The sequence below is a fragment of the Ammodytes marinus genome (assembly GCF_949987685.1).
Source record: "Ammodytes marinus genome assembly, chromosome: 3".
NCBI lineage: Eukaryota > Metazoa > Chordata > Actinopteri > Uranoscopiformes > Ammodytidae > Ammodytes > Ammodytes marinus.
This window is the reverse complement of record NC_137232.1, coordinates 23,355,202-23,380,190: the sequence shown is the minus strand read 5'-3', so window position 1 is coordinate 23,380,190 and position 24,989 is coordinate 23,355,202. Positions and strand designations below refer to the sequence as shown.

The window sequence follows — 24,989 nt, the reverse complement described above, 5'->3', positions numbered from 1 at the left end:
ACAATATAATAAAAAAAAATAAACACAATTTAGACATTGTCTAAGTGCATTAGTGGAACACAATCACTAAATGTTTCTGTCTTGTTACATTATGAAAAGGACATGTGAAAACAGACCATTAGAATACTTTACAACATTGTAAATGTATTTCTGTATATAGGAGTTGATCGTAATTGGTTTCAAAACCACTACATCCAGATAAATAGTAACAACCAGTTAGTTTCCTGGTTGCAGTATGATTTTAAGGACCTTTTGTACCTTTATTGTAATGTTCTATGAGCGTGTTCTATAATGATTATACAGCTGGTGATGCACCTTCTACAGCCAACACACTACAAATCCCATATATTTCACACTTATGTCAACCATTCTCCAAAGCATACCATGTGACCATAGGCCTTGCCAAGCCCAATATGTCTTGAAAACTCTAAGATTCTAAAATGAGAGGAAATTGTGCTTCATATTGTGCTGTATGCTTTGGAAAATGGGCAGCAGCTACGTAAAACATACAGTACACTTACATATTTCTAAATCTGGGTCAGTGGTTTCTGATTTTGTGTCTTGTAATAAAACCTGTGTGTGTGCATGTGTGTGTATGTATTTGTGTGCGTGCGTGCATGCGTGTGTGTGCGTGCATGTACAGTCCCCTCCAATAGTATCGGAACAGTGAGGCCAATTCCTTTATTTTTGCTGTAGACTGGAAACATTTGGGTTTGACACCAAAAGATGAATATGAGACAATAGCTCAACATTTCAGCTTTCATTTTCAGGTATTCACATCTGGATCCGATACACAACTGAGAAGATATCATTATTTGTAAAGGAACACCACATTTTTAGGCGAGCAGAAGTATTGGAACAGATAGACTTTAAATAAATTAAAGTGAATAAAACGTAATATTTTGTCGCAAATCATTTGCTTGCAATAACCGCATCGCCTGTGACCCATTGACATCACCAAACTTTTGCATTCTTCTTTTGTGATGCTTTTCCAGGCTTTCACCGCAGCCTCATTCAGTTGCTGTTTGTGTTAGGGGGTTACTCTCTTCACTCTCCTCTTTAGCAGGTAAAATGCATGCTCTATAGCGTTTAAGTCTGAATATTGACTTAGCTAGTCTATAACCTTCCACTTCTTGCCCCTGATTAACTCCTTTGTTGTGTTTTGGGTCATTATCTTGCTGCATGATGGAGGATCTTCCAATCAGTTTGGTTGCATCTTTCCTTAAATTGGCAGACAAAATGTTTGTGTAAACTTCTGAGTTCATTTAGCTGTTGCCATCATGTGTTACATCATCAATGAAGAATAATGAGCCCGTCCCAGAAGAAGCCATGCAAGCCCAAGCCATGACATTGCCTCCACCGTGTTTCACAGATGAGCTTGTATGTTTGGGATCATGAGTAGATCCTTTCTTTCTTCAAACTTTAGCCTTTCCATCACTTTGGTAAAGGTTCATCTTGACAACAACACAGTAACACATGATGGCAACAGCAAAATTAATTTAGAAGTCTACAGAAACATTCGGTCTGCCAATTTAAAGAAAGATGCAACCAAACTGATTGGAAGATGCTCCATCATGCAGCAAGATAATGATCCAAAAAAACTGCAAAAACAACAAAGGAGTTCATCAGGGGCAATAAATGGAAGGTTTTAGACTGGCGAAGTCAATCTCCAGACTTAAACCCTATAGAGCATGCATTTTACCTGCTAAAGAGGAGACCAAAGGGAGTAACCCCCCAAAACAAACAGCAACTGAATGAGGCTGCGGTGAAAGCCTGGAAAAGCATCACAAAAGAAGAATGCAAACATTTTGTGATGTCAATGGGTCACAGGCTTGATGCAGTATTTGCAAGCAAAGTATTTGCGACAAAATATTAAGTTTTATTCACTTTAATTTATTTAAAGTCTATCTGTTCCAATACTTTTGCTTGCCTAAAAATGTGGTGTTCCTTTACAAATAATGATATCTTCTCAGTTGTGTATCGGATCCAGATGTGAATACCTGGAAATGAAAGCTGAAATGTTGAGCTATTGTTTCATATTCATCTTTTGGTGTCAAACCCAAATGTTTCCAGTCTACAGCAAAAATAAAGGAATTGGCCTCACTGTTCCGATACTATTGGAGGGGACTGTATGTGTGTGATTACAGAGCACCAGAGTGTAGTGCATGATGCTTGAAATACTTTAATGAACACACACACTGATGATTTTACTTCCTTGTGGAGCCGGAGCCTTTCACTTTGTTTTACCCTGAGCCTTGCCCTTTGATTGGTCTCTATGGAAAAAAACAAAAAGTAAATATTCATGATTCAATTAGCTGAAATGAAATCCAGTATCAAACAGGATGACAACATATGTTTCAAAGTGTAATGTATGCATATGTTGGCCTATCTTGGACACTGCATGGTGTCTGAGCTTATACTGACCTGTGGCCCTCCTCAGGACCAGTGAGGGCCGCTCGGTGAACACCGCTGAGTCGGGGTTCCTCCATTTGAGAAGTGGGGCCACAGGGCTCAAACTTGGACACTTCTTGCTGCCACTCGTTGTCAAAAGACTGTGCTTCAGCTGGGGGCAGAGGAGCGGGATAATGTTAGGCAAACTTGCAGTATTTGGCCTGGATTGATGGCCCAGAAATGTGTGTACAGGGAGCGCCTACAGTGGCATAATGTTGAGTTTACTCGCCACCGAACACCAAACAGTACCGGACCAACATTTATGTTTCATTAGTGACATATCGGCATACATTAGTAAGGAAACATTGAAAATACACATTTTTGAATGGAGTTTTGCACCCGATGTGCTTTACGACAGAGCAATTGCACTCAGAAACCTTTATATGGGGCCAAAGTGCACCAAACTGAATTCCTCAATATTGTTGCTTTAAGGCTCAAGGCCTATATTAGCAATTGTGGGCAGCTACTGCAAAAACTTGAAAATCATAAAAGTAAAATACAGAACTTTTCAAAAAATCCCTTCAACGTACATTCATCCAAATTCTGATATTCCTGGTTGAACTCCTTCTCTCCTGTTTTCTTGTTGTATTTCTTCTCAACCACATGTCCCCTGTCCTGGATGTGGTGACCGATGGCCATCTCCTCCAGTCCACTCTCAGAGTCTTTAACTGCTCGTCGGGTCTCCTTGATCTGGTGATGAAACATGATCAAACCCCATAGAACACGTTAGTTTGTCCTTGCAAAAAAAGCAGAGATTAACAATCAGCATGTTTTTATTTAATTTACATAAAAAAGGTCCAGTCAGACGGTATGGTTGGACAGTTTGACCAGTCAAACACAAGTGTGGCTAATAATAGTATTAATGGCTGCATTCCATTAAGGAGTGCCAGTTCTAGGGCCCACAGTATTATGCATGCAGGATCACCAAAACAATTTCTGGCACACCTTAATGGAACAGAGCCATTGTATGCCACTGGGAGAGAAGTTTGCTTGCAATGCAGTTGTCACAAGGAAAGGGCAAGAGGGAAATAATCGCCGTGATATGTGAGGGAGGACAGAATGACCTCTCGGAGCTCAATGTGCTATACTGTGCCCTAATGTACTGTGATATAATGTTATAACGCATCTGACAGAGAACTCACCCCACCGGGGGCATGGCGTGTCGTTGAGGTCGCCTGGAAGACCTTGGGAGGCTCATTTCCGACTTTTGAATATGTCATTACTGATGAGGATCTGAATGAATGGGTGTTGGAATCTGTGGACACGTTCCCCTGAAACACACAAACAAATACAAACACACACACACACACACACACACACACACACGCAGGTAAGCAACTATAGTTTACATACGCCAACAGTCTGAGACAGCAGCAAAGAAAAACAAGGATATGCCAGAATCATTACATGAGCAAACTCACAAAGTTTCTGTGCATCTCCTCCATCCTGTTTTTCATGTTGGCCATCATGTTGTCGAACATACCGAAAGGGTTCCTCATCATGTCCTGCACAGGCACAGAAGGAAAATATCAGCCAATGGACAGAGGAGTCGAGCGGCTGGGCCTGTAAGGCAAATGGTCACTGGGCATTATCAGCTCCTAAACAACTCCTTCACATGTGCAAACACATGCATAGAATACTGTACACTGTGCTAAATGTGTCTTGCCATGTGTGACATCAAGCCCGCTGTAACAGGGACATTGGCATTTTATCACTTCATATGTGACCGAGTGAGGTTCAAAGGAAAATAGTCCAGTCATGCCTGTCACAGTAAGATGCCATCAATCACGTTCATTCAAAATGTGTTCACGTTATATTTCAAGAGGACAAACACAAATATCCTTCATTTTCAGTTGGATCCAAATATGACAGAAACAGATGCATATCCATACTTTTACACACCTCATGACTACACAGACCCAGTGATGCAGTTAGGTACATACACACATAAACATAAATATATATAAACATAAATATATATAAATATATATATATATATATATGTTTTACTGTTGCAAACATCAGAAAGTATCACACTGATCATTCAGCAATGTGGTCACATTGTTTCCACAAGATTTTTATTTATTTAAATGTGGCAGTAGGCCTAGTGGGTGTTTCTTTTATTTCATATCATTCTTGAAAACATGTATATATTAGTCTAATCTATTTCACAGTTAAACTGGATGCTCAATTATGCAGTATACACAGGAAACAGGCATCTTGCTGGCAAGTAATACAATAAAATATAACTATAGTTTTAAAAACATGGGGGGTGCTTGTGGCAGGGGACCCGGGTTTGAATCCGGCCCGGGTCATCCTCTGCATGTCATCCCCTTCTCTACCCCATTTCATCTCTGTCTCTGGAAACTCTCTATTAAAAGCAAAAAATTCACCCAAAAAATCTGTAAAAAAAAAAAACCTGGTAGGGCAGGTACATTAAAATGTAAAAAAAACATGATATAAGGTAAACAATAAAGTAAACACAAAATTTACCAGCAAATATTAGTGACTTCACCTTAATCTACTTCACGCTAAGGCTTCTACAGTACAGACAACACATCCCCAAGTAGCATATCCCCAAGTAAAGTGCTGGTGGCCATTAAAGAGTACAGTAACAGGGTTAAAATGGTTCAATACGATGAGTGACAGTAGAGGAAACACTACAGTATGTTGACTTGACTGAGTGCTTCTAGTCAATTAGTAAAAGGCAAAGTTAGTTGTGGAGTCCGAGCGTGCATTTTGAATGATAAACTCATACAAGCACTCCACTGACCGTGCTGTCAATACTGCCAAAGGGAAACAATGACCGGCTCATTTCCTGAGAAATCAAATGATATCAGTTTAGCATCATAGCACAGTATGGTATTTGTATAGACCATACACACAAACAAATTCATACAGACTTTTTGCGTGTTTCCTGGGTTATTGCCAGTAAGCTGTTAGGTTGTCTTTACATTGGTCACTAAGCCCTTGACACAGCTACACAGAGCTCTCCACGTGACCTTTAGCACAACCCTTCAAGGCCATGAACACTGTGGGAGTGCAAGCAACACAACAAAGAAAAAAAGGAGTGACGGGCCAGTGAGGAGGGAGCAGCATGCAGCCTTCAGTTAGACCCTGTGTCCTCTGGGCCCAAAACCGCAGGTGTTTACGACCCAGCAGTCCCTGGATAAGCATCTCAACAGCTCGATCGCTATGCTTGCGTGTGTATTTTCTAGGGGCTGGGATGCGCAGGGGGTATTGTGTGTAATCAGTGGGGTGTTGAATGACTTGTGTTCCATGTGTAATTGGGTCGCATTGCCAGAGATTAGCGTGGGTTTAACACCGAAGCTGAGCCTCATTCTAGGAAGGCTGAGGCGGGCTGGGATCTAGCAGGGGGTCACACAGTCCAAGGCTGCACCCCTCAGCCCTTTTTCAAATGTCAAGCTGAGGTAAAAGGCTCCCGACCAGTATATCTATGAAGCCACCCAGCCAATTTGATCCCAGAGTGGCATGTATGAACTAATAAATGCCAGTTACATATCTGCCAGCATTATATTTAGATTGGGGTTGAGCAGAGGAGAGATTGGGGGGGTGGGGGCGCAAAATAAAGAACGTACCCCTAGTGGTCTTTAACACATTATTTTAAGCTGCCTGGACAACTGCAGATTGACATTCTCTTTTCTCTCTCTCTCATTCTGATATTGAACCTGCCACTGCGCCCTCTGAGGAAGGCTGCTCCTGCTCCTTAGGGAGCTATGAGTTACACCACAGCAGGGAGGCATACTGTTATGTTATGCCACTTTAAAGTGGCAAAGTGAGATTGTGCTGCAATTACGCATAGGTCAAAGGAAGTGGTGCACGAAGGAGGCTAGAGGCATTCTGTTCAATGTGTGCTTTTAGAAGTAGAAGATAAGGAAGCACTGCACCTGAATATTGGAGTGTAGGAAGTGCTTCATGTAAAATTACCAAACATTTCTTCTCACTTTATTACTCTGAGTGTCAGAACAGAAGGAACATTTGACCTAACATAAAAAATGTATATAAAATAAAAGACGATATTAGCTCCGCTTATGCCAGTTATGGCTTGTTTCAAGCACTGGCACCACCAGTCCAGCTCAGGACAAACCAAATAATGAACATCTAACGTGTATTGATGTTAACCTATATGACCAAGTGCCCGGATGAATGAGTGCTTTGGAAGGTGATATGAGCAGGTAGTGGATATATGCAAAAGGTTGTGATATGTGAGAACTCATAGCAGCCGTGGAAGGTCAAAAGGGCCTTAGTTTCCCACCGGGAATCCAGTGCTTAGCAGGCTGAAACAAGAAGTACAAGCCTTCCAGCATTATGTGGCCAATGTGGGTGTGCATTTCTGTGTGCGTGTGACGTGTGTGTTATTTTGCTTGCTTTCACTTTGTGTAATTGTGCATGTCAGCATATCTTCATGTTGTTTGTGCGTGTTTATGAATGTATATTTCTGTACACACATTTATGCGTTTGATATCGGAGAGCAGTATGAGAGTGAGTGAGCTTCCGGAACGGTCGTCTGGCTGCAATGCAGCAGCACTGCCAGGGCAAGTTCCACCAAACAGATGGACCACAAGAGCAACAATGAGAAAACAGAGTGTCCATGACATCTACACACATGCCAAACCAAACACAGCACCAGGGCTGCAGCCCTCCTACCATTGCTGGGCACTGCAAGACTGATCCTCATCTTTAGATACATTAGTGTATGTGAGAGTTAGAGAGCGGAGTTCTGTGATAAATCTTTATTGTTTGGTTAATTCTGATTCCAGCAATCTCACTAAACAGTTGGTCAATTGTTCACAACAATTAAATAAGCAGTCTAAGGGTCAGGAGGGAAATGAAACTGAAAAGATCTCACATCTGCGGTATGTGTAAGAAACAAGCAACAAACAAACAGTACATTACTCTTAATATCAAATTTAATTGGATGGATATTTTGCAGTGTAGCTCTATTTCACCCACTGTCACTGAGGTCATTAGTCAAGTTCTCAGAGCCCATCCTCTGCTGGCATTAGCTACTTGATGGCATGATGCTAATAACCAGAGAGCAGGTTGCTGGCTCTCGAGGCTAGGCTTCTGTTGAAAGTCATTATCAAGGATACATATACAGGCTCTCATGAGGCAGTGGGATTAAAGCAGGGGATGGGGACTAAATTTGACTTAGCAGGGATATAAGCAGTGCAGGGGGCTGATTTGATTTGGGAGAGGTTAACAGGTGCAAAAAATGGCAGACCAAATCCTTATTACCTGCCAAAGTACCACTATAACAGATGTGTATGGAATCAAAGAGTTATGGGGAATCAGGAAAACTATATTGTTGGGTTAACATGGAATCTAGCTAGGCAACCCAGAATGATATCTAAATAAGTTATTTTCAGCAGCAGCTTAACTCAGCTGGGGCCCTATTGGTGTGAGTGTTTAAGAACTTTGTGTGTGTATTTACATATAAAGCAGTGTGTCAGTGGAACAATGCACTATAAATAGGGCTCCTGAGGGCTAGATATAACGGTCCAGAGAGGCCAATGGGGTTGCCCTTCCTCTAAAAGCAGAGACTCACATGGCCCCATACCTCAGCGACTGGCGCTCCAGTTACACTGCCAGTGGCCATGCTTCCACTATACATTTAGAGAAAACCTAGCACTACCACCAAACACTAAAGTTATGTGGTTATAAGTGTATGAGGGGTCTACAGACAGGATCACAAGGCCTAACTGTGTGAAAGTAGTGCTGCAGCAGTGATTAGCTCATTCACCCCATAGTCCTAAGAGATACCATATGTATCGACCTTAGTCATCTAGCATATGTATAGTATTACACTACGTAGAGCTCTTTTGCTTATTACTTGAGTCCACAAGGAGAACAAATGAACAGAATTGGAGGGTGGCTTCCTGGAATGCAGGTTCTCACCCTGTTATCGACATTCAGTGCCTGGGACGATCCAGGATGCTCGACCATGTCATGACCACGGCTTCTCCCATCCATTAAACTGAGCATGGAAGGCCCGCCATACGGCTCAGAGAAGCTACGCATCATCTGCCGCATGTGTTCCCCGTGAGCCCGGAACGGATCCCTGTGGCAGAGGAATAGACAAAGAAAGTAAGGAATACTAAGCAGCTCTACAAGGGGATGTTGAGGACTGCAGTCATGATAAAAAAAAAGTTGAAAGGGAATTTAATATCCCTACAACACCTATATATTTAGTGACTTATATCACCCTTTCCAACTTGGAGCTAAGAGGAACCCCTAAAAATAATGTTGGCCCTCAACCTTACTGTCGCCCTAAAAGTTGGGTCACGTGTGGCCACACTAACTGAACAGCTGAGTTCACTTATGCAATAAGTTCCAGTGGCTGCAGAACACAGTGTAGAAAGTTATTCACTAACATATTTTTTACAAATAGGCTAGCTTTCTCTCTTTACTTCCTAAACTCTAACCCCTCTCATCCCAGGTAGGCTATACGTCTATAGCCTACAGGTGTACGCAAAATACTCAAATAGCCTACTTTATGAACATGTAGTCTCCTCTAGCATTTTCTATTTACGAAGTTATTACCTAGGCTACATATCGGTGTCTGTCTTTACAGCAGTCGTCCCAACTTGCAGCCGCCGTTGCCAGGTAACAGCTTCATTACATAAATGTAACCATAATGTAGCATACTAATGTAGGCCTACATGCGATTTACATCAAAACAATTCTGTTGAAATTGAATGTAGCGGCGACAAGAGGCGGGTGTAATGTAACGTTCAAATGTGCTCAATGCACGGTGGGAGTAACATGAAAGTTAACAGGCTAGAGTCAGCTGACGATAACCAAACAAGTTAAGTAGACAGACACAATCAATCTGATTCAAGGACCAATATGTAGGCTATAGTTAAAAAAAAAAGCCTAATTAGGCTTATAATTGGAACAAAAAGTGTATCTCGAATGCCATAGGCTATAGCCTAGTTTAACTCAATTTACGTTTTTTGAGAACAACCTACAAAAGCAAAATATATAAGGCCTTAGTTTTAGGTTATAAACAGCAGTTATAGAATAGATTTGATTTAGGTGATAACAGTTATGATATAGTATAGCCTATTGCGGTACTTACGACATGAAGGGATCCTCATCAAATTCCCTGAAATTACTGTTGAACATGTTTAAATCTATCAAACAAAAACTAAAATGAAGATTTGTTATATTGAAGAAATAGTCCGTTCCGTGCCGCAGGTGTCCCTGCTGCACTCGGCTCAGCCTCGGTACTATGAAGGTGGTGACATGCAGTATGATTTAGAACCGAACTCATGCTGACACTGGCCACGTGACGTACACGGCCACCTGATTGGCTGGTTATTCAGAGCTTTGAACAGGCTCCATTCGCGGGATGTATGTTGTGGCTGGCTGCTGTGGCTGCCTTGCAACGTCGCTCTTTCTCGAAGGGTTCTGATCTGCATTAACATGAAGTCTTAGCTTGGTTCAGAATGTCAAAAATTGTCTTATTTTGAAAGGCTTTTAAAAATGTTGGATTGTGAAGTTCATTTTAATTTTATAAAGTTGATTTAAATTCAGTCTCACTTTTAAATGTCTTTTGGGATCATGCTTCGATGCTAGGCCAAAACAACAAAACCAACCATAGAATTCATGTTAAACATGAATTAGGCTAATAAAATTACTTTTGAAGGCATTCGGACTCATTTGTTGTTGCTGTTGCCAGAACTGATGTGAAATAGGTCTTAAAATCCATTCATTAAGGTCTTTAAAAGTATTTAAATTCTATTTGTTGAAACCTGCAGAACCCCTGTTCTTATACAGGCCTATATGTAGCCTACTTGCTTGTGCTCAAAGCACAACATCAGCTGTTGTGACATTGTCACATAAGTAGGCCTACAGTAGGTACAGAACTTGTTATGCCAACTCAACTCCCACCGGTTGTTAAGGTCAAGAAGAAACCACATGGGACAACTCTCTAGGATTCAATTACTAGACTGTTTTTTCCCCCAAAGTGACTCTTGGTTTAGTAATTGTTTTGTGTGAAGACATGTTGGACAGCTACTTTTCCCTATCACACAGCACAGCTTAAAATGTTGCGCCCGCCTTGGCAAATAATTTTGTAGAGATTATACAATTATTAAAATACAACACTGACTATTTGGAGGGGAATGGGACCGACACACTGTGTCTGACCCTCGGTATAGATTTCCCATCTGGCTGTTCCACAAATAGGCCCGACTGCGGACTTTGTACTGCCTTGGATCCCTTCTCAAACAGGGACACAACATTGAATAAACAAAAATAAAATCACTAAATACTGTATCAATATAATATATATGTAAGATGAGAGTTTATGGCACCTGAGAAGACTTTTACTCTAGTTTTATGTCAATCTGGATGCAGACCAGAGTGGTAAGGTAACCTTAGAGGGACTCCTGTTACTTTTTAGATAGTTACTAGGGTAACTCAGTTATCTGTAGGCCTAACTATACAAAGATACTGCTGCTATCTTGATTTGAAAAAGTTCACAACTTTTTGCTCATCATTCAACCACAAATGCAAAAGACAAATTTTTCACTCAAAAAAAAAACACAACTTTTTATTTACTAAAGTGATTACAAAAGACAATGTATCAAATAAATGCTACATCTACATTCAAAAACAGATCCAGTTATCTTACTGTAATATCGGCCTTCATTAAAAATGAACAAAGCAAATCGGGACCAAAAACTGTTCATTTTCTCCTAACAAGAAGACATTAGTGGAAGTGTAAAGTAAGACAAACAATATGACAGGGATTGAGACACACTCAAAGCAAGTGGAATTGCCCTGACGAGCAGGAAGGATGTTCTGTGTTTGTGGTGTCCCCTTCAGGTCACAGGACTTCCCATGAGCCTCTCCTGCCGCAGCGCCATCAGGCGGTTGAGCCACAACTCCTCGGCCTTCTCCTTGTCCATGAACAACTGCAGGAGAGAGTAGAAAGGACATGTACGCTGACAGACTATAAGGGTACAGTATGGGTACCACAGGACTAAAGAAAACAACTAAGGGAAAGTAGTTCTTCTGAGTGCTGTTCAATATCAGGGCCCTGGGTTCAACAACCAGTGCTGCTTTATTTTGTGACAATGCATTGAGAAGAACCATGATATTATATGGTCTTAGTGGTCCCTAATACGTTTTTCTTTAATTGATTGCTGAAAAAAACTTTCAGATAATTTATTGTACTATGCTGATGTTCAGCTAATCTCACAATGGTCTATTTTTTAAAAAGAGCTGCAGCTCCCCTCGTAAATATACAATCTTTGAGCTCCCCCCGCCCCCTGTCCTGAAGCGAAGCCAGATACGCCTCGCCCTCTGTCTGTCAGGGCCGTGGACTAATAAGAAATAGGGGTGTGGGCTGCACAGTGGAAGCTTCTGGCTTTCCAGTTTTTGAGGTCAGAAACGAGGAAAATTCTGACTGGAGTATATTGGGGGGGAGGGGTGGGGGTTTCAGAAAGGGGGAGAGTGAGAAAAGGAGAGATTGTTATTTTTTAAAATATTTTGGCAGTCTCTAGGCACACCGTGGACCCATGGACATGTTAGAACACATTTAAAAAGTGCATTTAGCATAATTTGTGACCTTTAATCAATTATCAAAGCAGATAAAGAATTTCCGTCTGTTTTACAGATTGGAAGGCACTTTTAGGCAAGTTTGGGATATTGCACAATATAGAGTCACCGGCCACTTTATTAGGTACACCTATTCAATGGCTTATAAAAACAAAAAGCTAATCAGCCAATCACATGGCAGCAATTTAATGCATTTAGACGTGGTCAAGACAATGTACTGAAGTCAAACCGAGCATCAGAATGGGGAAGAAAGGGGGTTTAGGTGACTTTGAACATGGCATGGTTGATGGTGCACGGCAGGATGGATCCATACTTTTATGTTGTGTACGCCAAATTCTGAACTTGCCTTCTGAATGTCGCAACTGACTCATCAGACCAGGCATTATTTTTCAAACTTCTATTGTCCAATATTGGTGATTCTGTGAGAATTGTAGCCTCATTTTCCTGTTTTTAGCTGACAGGAGTGGCACCCGGTGAGGTCTTCTGTTGCTGTAGCCCATCTGCTTCAAGGTTGGTCATGTTTTGCGTTCAGAGATGATATTCTGCATACCCTGGTTGTAACGAGTTGTTATTTGAGTTACTGTTGCCTTTCTATCATCTCGAACCAGTATGCCCATCCTCCACTGACCTCTGACTTCAACAAGGCATTTTACGTCAACAAAAATGCCGCTCACTGGATATTTTTTCTTTTTCGGACCATTCTCTGTAAACCCTAGAGATGGTTTGGAGTGAAAATCCCAGTAGATCAGCAGTTCCTGAAATACTCAGACCAGCCCGTCTGGCACCCTCAACATTGCCATGTTCAAAGTCACTTAAAACCCCTTTCTTCCCCATTCTGTTGCTCGGTTTCAACCTCAATAAGTTATCCCGTCCAGGTCTACATGCCTAAATGCATTGAGTTTCTGCCATGTGATTGGCTGAAAAGTTATATGTGTTAACAAGAAAATGAACCTCTGTACCTAATAAAGTGGACAGTGAGTGTGTGTGTTTATATATATATCACCCCACCTTCCCCTATATATATATATATATATATATATATATAGGGGAAGGTGGGGTGATTTGTGCATTTTGGAAGTTGCAAAACCCCTTGTTTCTAGAAAACCGTGGAAGAAATTGGAAATGTGACCACATATTTAAGAAGAGCCATCCATTTGACTCATCCTGTAAAGAAGGGAGACACAAGGAATAAGATATAAGCACATTTAAGCTCAAAAAACTGTGTTTTGCCTTTCAAAGTAAAATTTCCATGATCAAGGTTTTTTGATTATTGTGTCTGAACAATTATAGACACGTTTGAAAACATTTGACACATGTTTTAGTGCTTTGGTATGCTACACTTTGAGTCTATATAGTTAGCACAATGTCAACCCTAAATTGCTGCATCATGCCTATTATCCAAAATTCTGGGGATGGGGTGATTTGTGCGCAAGGGCCTGGGTGAGTTATAAGTAAGTAAGTAAGTAAAATGTATTTATAAAAGCACATGTATGACAGTTTGCACTGTCCAAAGTGCTGTACATAGTGCATTCAGTAGGTAAACAATGAAGGTAAAATAACAATAACCAAAATAAAAGACGTAAAGCCCATACATCCACATAAACACAGATAGTAGTGCAGAGGTAAGTAAGTAGTGCAGAGGTTAATGGGGAGGAAACACCAGGGTGTACATATGGGTTTTGAGCCTTGATTTAAAGGCAGAAATGTAGGGGGAATCACATTTGTCAGGTGGCAGTTGGTTCCACAAGCACGGAGCAACTAGTGCAAAGTACATTTCTGAGAGTTGTGCCAGTGGCATGGCTGTATACGCTGGTCACCAAAAGAAAGTGATAGTCTACAGTAGCTCAGGAGAGAGTGACATCTCAATTCCACTTAACGACACCACTGATGAGAGTTCAGATGGCCAGAAAGATGATGATGGTGACTTTGTCATTGTGACACAATGACGCACAAATCACCCCACTACGTGGGGTGATTTGTGCGACAAGACAACTTTTTTTCCGAAAGCTATATTTCTTAGACAGTTTATTCCAGATCCAAAGTTTTTATTGCCAGGGATGCACAACATCCTGAAATATATGTACATATTTGAGTTGGAGACATAACTGTCAAGGCCTCACTTTAAAATCACTTTGAGTAAAAAGTTGCACAAATCACCCCACCTTCCCCTATATATATATATAGTGTTATTGCGGCCCAGTTGTACCTCCCAAAAACCTCTCGCACCAAGAATGTGACAGAAATGAATGAGCTGTTTTCTAGTAAGCTCATGAGCCTGGCGCAGAGTTGTCAGGACGGCCCATTGACACACATGTGACCTCTGTGTGGACATTTGAATCACAGTGATGAGACTAGATACACATAGATGCCAGAGTGAAGGCGGTGGTGTCTTACATGACTTGTGACTCTTTCCCTCTCTGCTTACTTCAAACTGTACATGAGAAAAAACCTTTAAAAAGAATATATACATACAGTCATGCCCGAAATTATTCATACCCCTGGCACATTTTGACTTAAACTTACTTTTATTCAACCGGCACGTTTTTTTCTTACCAGTGGAGACATGCACAAAGCTGGTCAGCAATTATAGGAAGTGTTTGATTGCTGTAATAGCCAATAAAGGCTTTTTTTTATTGATTATTGAGAAGGGTATGAATAATTTTGAACACGCCACTTTTTGTTCAAATGTAAATAAAAGCTGAACATTTTTTTTTTCCACAATGATGCCTCTTGTACATCGTCTTATTATCTTCGGGGAGAAGCCTGAGTCATTTCCAATCAAGAAAAAACTAGCTGGTTGAATTAAAGTAACTTTTAGTAAAAATCTGCCAGGGGTATGAATAATTTCGGCTTGACTGTACATAACTCATCCAAATCTGTGGGCGCTGGTGAGAGAGAAAAAAACGGCCTACGCATGTGACTCTGCTGCAACGATATTGATTGTAAGTGGGCTATAAAACTGCTGCCGTTAGTGTCTGACGAATGAAGGCGTCTGTTTATTAGGAAGTGAACATAATGACTATGAGAGTGAGAAACAAGGCGCCGAAGCATAGGGGGGAAAAAAAAATTGGAAGATCATTTCTATCTGCTGTGAGAAGAGGTGGGGAGATAATGTTGACACGCTGGGCTATGTGTACATACTGTACAAATGTGATGATATGTGTCTATTATTATGCAGATTGTAGAGAAGACCCCGGACACGTCAATCCTTTATTCCCCTAACCTACGCTGCCTTACAGTCTCGGCAGCGCGTGTTATCTGTGTGTCAGATTCAACACCAGTGAGTTCCTGTCTGTCGACCGTGCGCTGGTGTCACGGTGCTAATGAGGCTGTGTGTGTGGGATGACAGTATCTGGGCCGGGCTAATGGGACTCATCTGTTCTAATTGGAAGTGGAGCTGGAGCTGAGGCCGGGGCCCGCCTGGGGCATATTGCTACCATACATCAGCCTGTCTGAGGGTATGTGTATGTGTGTGCATTTTGAGCTGGGGGTGGTGGGTGTTTGTGTATGTGTGTATTTGAGGGGGTTATCTGCATACGTCAGGGCATAACTTAGTTTCCCCCAGTGGAGATAGATGACTGGGAAGCCCCAGGGAGCGTTATTGGAGTTTAAAGTTTCCTTCTCGTTTTTCATCATTGGTCTGCAGGCAAAGGGGAGGAGGTGATGTTTTAGGAGGCTATAATCTACTGTACCACAGTGTCCCATACTATATGAGGCAAACTGTCGGAATATGCAGGAATGGTGTAAAATGGTTGTGTTGGTGTTAAAAGCAGCAGTAGCACCTGTAAATGAAAAGGTTGACTAAGTTTTCCCACCAATAAACAGCATACTTAAAACAAGATGGTACCAAAAGATAAACCAACGACAAGAAGCGAGATACACTTTAGCTGTGCCAGGAAACTACATGGCAGCTTGGTGTGACATTAAAGCAAGCAGGCAGATCTAAACACAACAGTGGACGGCGTTTGCATTGTGTGAACTTACACTGGGATGGGCGAGCGTGTCATTGTCATTGTAGACTATGGAGATGGGGAGAGTGACGTCCGGAGAATCTGCCCTCTCCGACTCCTGCTTCACCTCAGCTGGCTCAGTCTGTATTCACGGAAACACACAAATCACAGGCAAAAAAGGGAGTCACACTCCAACTACAGTGAGCACATTCAAACATTTGAATAGGCGACACAGAAACAAAAGACTTATTGAAACATGATCAAATGGAAGCATATTAAAAGGTGAAGTAAGCAATTTATTTATGTTAATATAAGTGTTAAATCTTTATTCGTACTGTGATCACTTATATAGTGTGCGTGTTTAATAAAGCCGATCTCTCAGTCACTCGCTCTGCATGTAAGCGGCAAATAAACTTTTCGGGGATCCCACTACTAATAACCAATCAGAAGAGAGAACGCTACAAACCGGCACCCGTCTCACTGCCGGTGCACGTGCAGAGCGACAGATGAGTGAATGTTTATGCGCCTACAATCCTACAATGGCGGAGCAGTTAAAAATCCTTCCCAATGTCTGTTTTGATGGTTTTTATCATGTTTTATCGCACTTGTGAATCTGAGATGATGCTAGATAACTCGCTGCTTGAATACCGCAGTGCATTAATGTGGTGACGTAGGGACGAGCGAGGGGACTGCTTACTGCAGTCACTGACAGGAAGTTAGCTAAACTGACCATTCCGATTACTGAACCTTTAAAAAAGTGTTGTATTGCATTGAGAAAGCACATTTTTTAAAACACACAATACAAACAATGCAAATAAAAATGGAAGGGTAACTCATGGTTTCAAAATGTAAATAATGGCAGAGAGCTCCAGACAGACAGTATTACATTTTTGGAAAACATTTTTCTTTTTGCATCATTACCTGTTGGTATAAAACATTATAGTCTGACGATTTCTGCACACCTAGACTGACAAGAATCCTACAAAAAGGAATATATGACATGCTGCTACATACATGCATTGTGGAGTTGGGACAGAAAATTATTGTGAAATGCAATATGACATTTGTCCAGCAGATGGCAGTGAAAGTCTGGCTAATGCAATACGCGCTAAGAAAGCATAGAAATCAGCTTATGTCCTCAATGTGTGTGCGCTTCTCTCATTTTCTACAACTTTTATTTTATGTAAGCGAGTCTCATTGTGCTAAAACTGCAGGTACAGTGTGATAGGGCTCGTAAATATATATTTAAAAAAAATGCTAATTACTAGCTTTATGACACCATGGCTAGGTTAGTTGTGCCGTCACATTTTGTAACAATTGAAACTGAAGGATGAAAGTCCTCCAGTCCCAGCTGATAGAAGGAATCCTGAAATTTAGAAGTGAGTCTTACTTAAAAACCACACCGCTCTGTGGAAATGAGGATTTTTAATAAGCCTGACATTTGGAAGGATGGCCTGTTCCCCTTGTTGTACATGATAAAGTTATATGAAAATAATATTTTGCCAAGTCCATTTATTTTTCAAACACCAGTCCTAGAGCAAACGTTTAGCCAGTTGTAAAGAGCGTTTTAAAATTCATTTGGCAGGATGCAAAATGAAAAAAAATGTGAGACATAAAAACACATTGGTGATGTGCCAAATATCGCAATTTTTATGCATAATCTAATATGCTGAATACACATTTCTAATGAAAGCAGCCTGCATGAAATGGAAGGAAAACTTTAGAAGATACCGAGGCAGATAGATAAGTTCCTCCTCATTAACAGTGGCTTACAAATTATTAATGCTAACGAATCCTAGCTAAATGTTATTATCACTTAAACCAAATAATCTTAGAAAAATTTACTTTATAGGCAATAACATGTTCACACACATATTTCCGTTGCAGACAAATTGTATTAATTTCTCACTATTTAAAAAGGTTGAATTAATTATCAGTTTCATTAAATAACAAATAAACCAAAGATATCTATTATAGTGTAGTGAAATGATGTTTCAACATCAGTATATTTAGCCATTATTCTCTCCATTGAAGCCAAAGATGCAAAGTAGCTAAAATACTCAAGTAATATTTGACTAATGATGAGGACGATTCCCAAGAGACTAATCTGAAAAACCAATGAAGAGCTGTTGAATTTGTATTTCATTAAAGAACTTCAGCTCTCAAAAAGCAACTGATTAAAATATTGCAGAAGTCTATCCCTTGTTAGTACTTCAAAAGGGCATCTTCCTTAGAATTGGAAGGAAATGCCTTTTTCTATATTGTGTTTTGTGAGATGATTTTACAGTATGAATCTTACTTTATAAACACATGTGAAAACAGAGCCGGAATGTTGTTTGTTTCCCCCAATATAAGAGATGTAGGTGTGAACAATAAATACTGCAGCCCGGCTGGATAGTTAAACCTGGTTAAGTTTCAGATTCACTATATGAAAGGTGCATTACAAGCAGTGTGCATACTCCAGGCCTGATTGGCTTAGTCCAGTCTGTGCTGCAGGCCACACGGGTCTTGACATTTGTCAGACTCACCAGGATGTGTCCCAGAGGTCCGTGCAGGTTTCGCTGTCACATGTTGTCGCCTCTCTTTTCAAGAACAGCCATGGGCCCCCAAACCAAAATCTAATCCCTGCTTGCTTCAGAGACATTAAAATAATGACTTCTGTGTTTTTTTTGTCTGCATCTGCACAACCAGGGGGAGGGAGAAGGAGACAGGGGAGAGGGGAGACAGACGGAGGGATGGCTGTTGCCTGCTGTGGCTTTTGTGTTGGGTGCTGGCGCTTTCGAAAAGGCGAACAGCAGTGGAGCGTCTGATGAAACCGTCTCAGGTTGGAAACAAACGGCGCTGAATGAATGTTTGATTTGGTCGGGGCTGTCTCTGGACAGACGGCACACAGCATTGCACAGAGGTAAATTCAATAAGAGACAGAGTGAAAAGATAGCGAGAGTGAGGGCTGGGGAGAGACAGAAAGAACGCACCTTTATATCATCCCTGGATGATTTGAAAGCCTGAGGAACAAAGGAATCACTCTCGATGGCCTCAATGTCCTTTATCCTTCGCACTTGCTCCTCCAGAGAAGTTCCCTCTGAAAAACACATGTTACACAGAAGAGAAGCTATGAACAAAAGCATGCGCATATGTCTGGAAACACACACAAACACATGTACACAGACACAGATACACACAGACAGACACAGGTAAAGCCGTCACTTTTCATTTTCTGAAAGACACCAGATTTAATTTGAACACTGGGCTTAGTTTATAGCATGTTACCTCTCTGTATAATGGTCTTTGATACATACAATATGGAATATGTGATATTACCCTATTTTAATCTTGGCCTCCATGAAAAAGGACTGTTTTTTTTAGCCAAGGGCATAGAGTTGCTACTAAAGGCAAGTGGAGAAAAAAAGACTAACAAGATAATAGCCAGATAGTGAATTACACTCAGATAATGCATTCTAAAATAATCTAAATATGAACACAAACTCACTGCAATGGAATTTCATTATGGAGACCAAATGTGATTAGGTTTCATACACTTTTCATGTATCAGAAAGTATTTTGCTCCGGCTTGTCCAATCAAACAAAAAGACAGAAAAGGTTTCCAGTGAATTACCCTCGGATATAAACACATCAGGATTCTGCATATCGAATGATAAATCGTTTAAAGAATTTGAGAGCAGTCTTCGTAGCGTAGGAGGGCAAAAATAGGTGTGCCAGAAAAGTTGGCAACATAAAAAAAGAAAAGGAAACAAAAAAAGGCTGAATGCTCCCATTATTCTCTGGCTGTCAATCTTTCCAGCAATCAGTCAATATTCATCCCTTTTCTCCCCCATCCATCCGTCCTCTCCTGCATTCTCCCATCTCTCTATCTGTCAATCCAGCAGACATCCATGTTCCTCTGCACCACTCATGTAGGCTGTGTCTTGAAAACAGGCACACAAATGTGAACACACACACACACACACACACACACACACACACACACACACACACACACACAGGGATACAAGTACTCCCACATGTACTCGCAAACTTACACATTTTGCCGTCATACTTATGGGTGGCACGAGTACGAACGCCACACAGACACACACAGCGAGCAATTGGAGTTAATAGCAGGAATTAATTCAATCCATTAGCAGCTACAGATAGGGTGTCACAACAGATCTTCATGGCCCTAGTGTTTAATGAATAAATGAATATTTGTTCCAGCTCTCACACACGTGCATACACACACACACGTGCACATACACACACACATCATTATACAAAATTAGAGTTCATAATAACACTCAGATTTGATTTAAATGCACTGCGCGATTGGATAACTGAGTGACAAGTGGAATTAAGCCTTCCTATATGACAGACTATCAGCTTGTCATCCAGTGAGGGGAAGATGTGAGCAGGGATGCGTCACACAGCCGCTCCAAATATAGTCATTACCTTGACTGGGCTGCTAGATGAAGTCTGAACACTCGCCCAATATCCTCCTGGAGACTGTGGCCTGTCCTTCATCACCACTATCACCACGGTGAGACAAGCATTTGTTTGAATGCACACTTACGCCTGTGGATTGCCATCATTTTACTTAGCACAAATAATTCCCTTTTTCACTTACACTTTCTCTATAAACATAAAGAAACACCATACAAGCCGCCACATATGACATGGGTCCACACCAGGGATGGAAATTAACTTTTTTGCCTACCAGCCACTGTGGCAGGTAGATTTAAAAATCTACCAGCCACTCATCTTTTTTACCAGCCACTTTTTATACGCAATATCTTTTTTAATATATGCGTTAATGTTAAACAATACAATAGTAAGAATAGCTAGTGAAAGTGTTTTTCATACAAATGTTTTCCATCAGAAGTCATTTGTACTGTAAGTAGGTGCTACCAAGGAACTGAGTTGCAAATTAAATGGTACACTCTTATATGATACACAATACACGCCATCTTTATTTCAAAACATTGTATAATTGAACTCCATATATACTCTGGGTTCAATGCAACTTTTTTTCCCAACTTGCCCGCTTGGCCAATAGATCCGAGTTTTACTGGCCCCTTGTATATTTTCACTGGCCCTGCAGACACCTTTTTTTCATCATTTAGTCAATAATTATAATACAGTATTGAAGTTACCTTTAGATTTATTTTTTCTTTTTAGTTAATGATATGAAATGTTGATATTGTTTATCACTTTCTCCATATGCATTAGGGATGTGAATGTGTCGACACATTGACCGGTTTTCCACTTGCGCTCAAGTCGAATTTAAAAATAGAAATCTGAAAATCAGGGAGTTATGCCGTTTTATTAATGGGAGATGTCACCGTGTCACGTCTGGTCGTGAGCGCGCTGCAGGAGCGTCACTTCTGCAAGGTGCGTGCATGAAGTAATCAGCTACACATAAGAGTCCGGTGTGGGACCATTTTTTCACTGTTGATAAAAAACAGTGCAGTGCAAAAGATGCAGCATAATGTTAAACGCTCGTCTGAGACTATGACGTTAAATCATCTAGAAACACACGGTGCCTTCGTCCGAGCAAAGCAGCGTTTCACCGTGAGATCACTAGTGAGTGCGCGAGCCACCGCACGGGGAAGAACTCTGTGGTTTGAGGCTCAAATAATAACCGGGGATATTCTCCCCGTTAGCGATATCGATGGGAAAGGCTTCCCTGTTTGTATGCGATCTGATTGTATGTCTCGAGCCTTAAATACAAAGCCATGTCGGCAAACTGACTGCGCGACTCAAGGGACTGTATGTGAGCCGAATCCCTCCGTTAGTTTCTGTTTCAGCCGACACAATTAAAATCACCTCTAAGCACGGACAGCGTTTAAATAAAGCATCTCATTTGTATTACCATTAGGGCTTTGATGCAAATACTGTAACAACGGCGGCAGCTCTGCTGCTTAAAGGAAAAGCGCAGTTTTCACTTTATTTTCAGCACCTCAACCTCTGCTGTGGGAAGAAAAAAAGGGGGCAAAGTAAGTCGATTGATTTGTCGACTTATGCCTCCACACGGTAACTCGCAGATAGTATTTCCTAGCGGAGCGGATCGCGCCGTAGTTCAGTTCGACTAGAAAGGCAAAAAGAAACTGTTGAACTGTGTAGCGCCCTGTCATCATGTTCATGACGAAGGTATTAAATATGCAAATTAGATCGGACCTGACTGGAAAGTATTACCCGACACAGTGGCGGGTGAAGTGACACAATTTACACGCCAGCACGCAAATCTACCCGCATTTGGCGTGTGGCGGGTGTTAATTTCCATCCCTGGTCCACACACAACCCGTATCTGCTACAATCTCCTTGGCAGGCCCGTCTGTTTCTGGGCTGCAGGAATCCATTAAGACCTCAGACTTTTTGACAAACACATTATTAGTAGATAAAATGACTTCCATATGCTGTTTGTCAGATGTCAGCGGGAAAAGATATGTATTTCATGTGAAAAATCAAAAATAATGGACTTTGAGTGCAGGCCTAGCGAGCTTAGAGGCAGACAAAAATCAATACTCTAGCCGGGCGAGCGCACTCTGTAGTTCGGAGAGGTCAAAGTTGATATTTAATATTGACACATTATCCGGGCAAATTAATTTAACAGGTCGACTCAATTGTCACCGCATTAGGAAGGCTTCTCTGTCAGCGGTGAGAAAAGGATGAAGTGAAAGCTGAGAGAGAGAAAAGAAGACGAAGGAAAAGAAAAAAAATAGTGTAGGCGACGTAGAATGTACGGCTTTAAATTAGGTTATTGGTAGATCTCTGTGGCATTTGTGTCTAGATGCTGAAATGCATTACTACCATTAGTACAAACAAGGAAATGGCATCAAACTCAATCAATAAAGTTTTGTTTTGGATCTGCCAGATTAGAATAATGGATAGTGACTGAGCAAGTGTGTTTGTGACCTTGCATGTTTGCGCCCATTTGCGCGCGTGTGTATGTGTGTGTTTGTGTGTGTGCATGTGCACAGGGAGTCAGAAAACTCACTCGCTGTCTCATTACTGAAGATTAGTTGGACAGACAGCGGTGCTGATGAGTGGCTCAGAATCAATAGGCCATTGTTCTCTCTAAATAGCTGTTTGTCCACTTCATTGATTAAGAGCAGAAGACGGGAGAGAAAATCAAACCAGCCAATGAAAACAGATCATCTCCTTTAGCCTTGAAGACAAGAGCGTCCTGCACCAGTTGCATGTCCTCGCAAGAAGAGGGAGCTGTTCCACAACACATGCCTACTTCTGAGCACAGGCCCAATGGCAGCATCGTCTTTGCAAACTTGACTTTGGTCTACAGTTTGTCAATCAAGAGCAGCCGAGCTGAATATATTGCTGCTGCTGATTAATTCCAGTAATTGAGTGCACTAGTGTGCCAGCTAAATTACTGCAGCACTTGTTGTTGTGTGTGGGGAAGAAACAGGAAAACTAACTGCTTGTTTTATTGAGGTCTCACCAAATTGCAGCAAATCTTTTGACAACGTTTAGAAATTATTTGGAATTATGAGCTAACAGAGAGTTTAAATGCATTTAATGAATGTATTCAAAAATGAAAAGGCCATAGAATGGAGGTCAAACTCTGCTGCTGCATTCACGGTGGGTAGTGTGACTTCAGCACAGCAAGTGGAAGAGAGATTGTAAATTTGGGACTGGGTAATAATAGTGAAAAAAAGGCTTCTACCATTTTAATTTGGCTTGTTTATATATTACCGTATATCATTTTTTTAAATATATTTTTTCATTTGTGAAAGAAAGACATTTGATCTCACACTGATTTTCTGTATATTTAATCTTCATATATTTGTTCATTAACTATGTGTTTCTCTAAGCCCCACGCCACAGCAAAACAAACTGATACAACCCCAGTGTTTAGATTACATAAGGACCAATTTCATCAAAGTTTTTGTAACCCATGCCCAGCTTTCACATGAACACGCTCACAAACGGCAGCATCTCTTTGCTTTCCCAGGTTTCAATAATGTGCCCTTCCCTCCCTCCATCTCTCCTTGCACCGCGGTAAAGATGTGTAATTCAATGCTCAATTTAGGCCCGTCTTAGTGGAGATTTTTTTTTTGCCGGCTAATTGATAGAAATTAAGCCATTAATCAAGCCACTAGCCATCATTCAACCCGGGGAAGATGAATACAAACTTTCATAATAACCACCTTACCCATTTTAGCCCTCATTAGCATTCATTTTTAATGTAATTATGCTATTCTTTTACACTGAGCTCATAAATTACTGCTCTTTTGTTGCCGGCTGGCCTTGTAAAATCTAAAGTAATGCTTTGTAGTCTGATCTTTAAGGCAATTACTGGCTTCTTCACTCTTTTATCTCCCTGCATTTTCAATAACCTGCTCTCTAATGATTTATCTGCGCTGTAACCCCCACCCATCATACCCCCCCCCCCTCTCTTTCTCTCTCTGCACCAGCGGCCAACTGCCCCACTGCCAGCCTCCGCCTCCAAATTCCCATCCGCCCACATCCTCCCCATCCCTTTACAGGGATGCACACAACCACAAGCGCTCCACCAAGTTAACTATATTAATACAGTCACAGGTGTATAACTGCATGCAATGTGTGTGTGCACTGTACAGTAACTTTGTTTACCATCTCCTTCAGTCATTTTCCACTTCGCCCTTCATTAGTGAATATCTAGCTCCAGCAATGGCGACAACATCAGGGGAATGCCAAGGTAAGAGACTGGTGCTCCATCCATCTCAACTCTCTCTCTCTCTCTCTCTCTCTCTCTCTCTCTCTCTCTCTCTCTCGGCTGGTCTCCTGTGGGTCTTACCTGTAGGCTAGCTGCACTTGTTTATGTAACCCCTGAGCTAGGTATTCGCACACACATTCACACATACACACACATAAACACACGCACGCACGCAGACAGGCGCACACTCGCAGAGTCTTGGCATCAAACAGCTGAGTTAAGCTTAGCATGGCTGTGTGCTAGGGGCGATAGAGAGGGGCTCCGGTCTGGCCCTGTACTCATCAGCTGCA

At 41.3% G+C, this 24,989-nt stretch overlaps 2 protein-coding genes across 2 annotated transcripts in view; both read right to left on the bottom strand.

Annotated features, from left to right (window-relative positions):
* Window positions 1–2,102: 2,102 nt before the first annotated feature.
* mlf1 (myeloid leukemia factor 1) lies at window positions 2,103–9,684 on the bottom strand. The gene is made up of 7 exons (XM_080025036.1): window positions 9,554–9,684; window positions 8,371–8,533; window positions 3,873–3,956; window positions 3,594–3,722; window positions 2,982–3,141; window positions 2,425–2,563; window positions 2,103–2,273 (listed from the first exon to the last, which is right to left on the bottom strand). Exons 1-7 carry the CDS (start codon window positions 9,598–9,600, stop codon window positions 2,234–2,236), a joined length of 762 nt encoding a protein of 253 aa, XP_079881162.1. The 5' UTR covers window positions 9,601–9,684; the 3' UTR covers window positions 2,103–2,233.
* A 1,326-nt stretch (window positions 9,685–11,010) lies between these two features.
* The window catches only part of rsrc1 (arginine/serine-rich coiled-coil 1), a 128,693-nt gene continuing 114,714 nt past the window's right edge, over window positions 11,011–24,989 (bottom strand). Inside the window, exons 8-10 of the mRNA XM_080025034.1 lie at window positions 18,968–19,074; window positions 16,027–16,134; window positions 11,011–11,396 (exon numbers count right to left, since the gene is read on the bottom strand). Of these exons, the coding sequence (XP_079881160.1) occupies window positions 11,304–11,396; window positions 16,027–16,134; window positions 18,968–19,074 (308 nt within the window). The 3' untranslated portion in view covers window positions 11,011–11,303. The remainder of the gene's footprint in view (window positions 11,397–16,026; window positions 16,135–18,967; window positions 19,075–24,989) is intronic.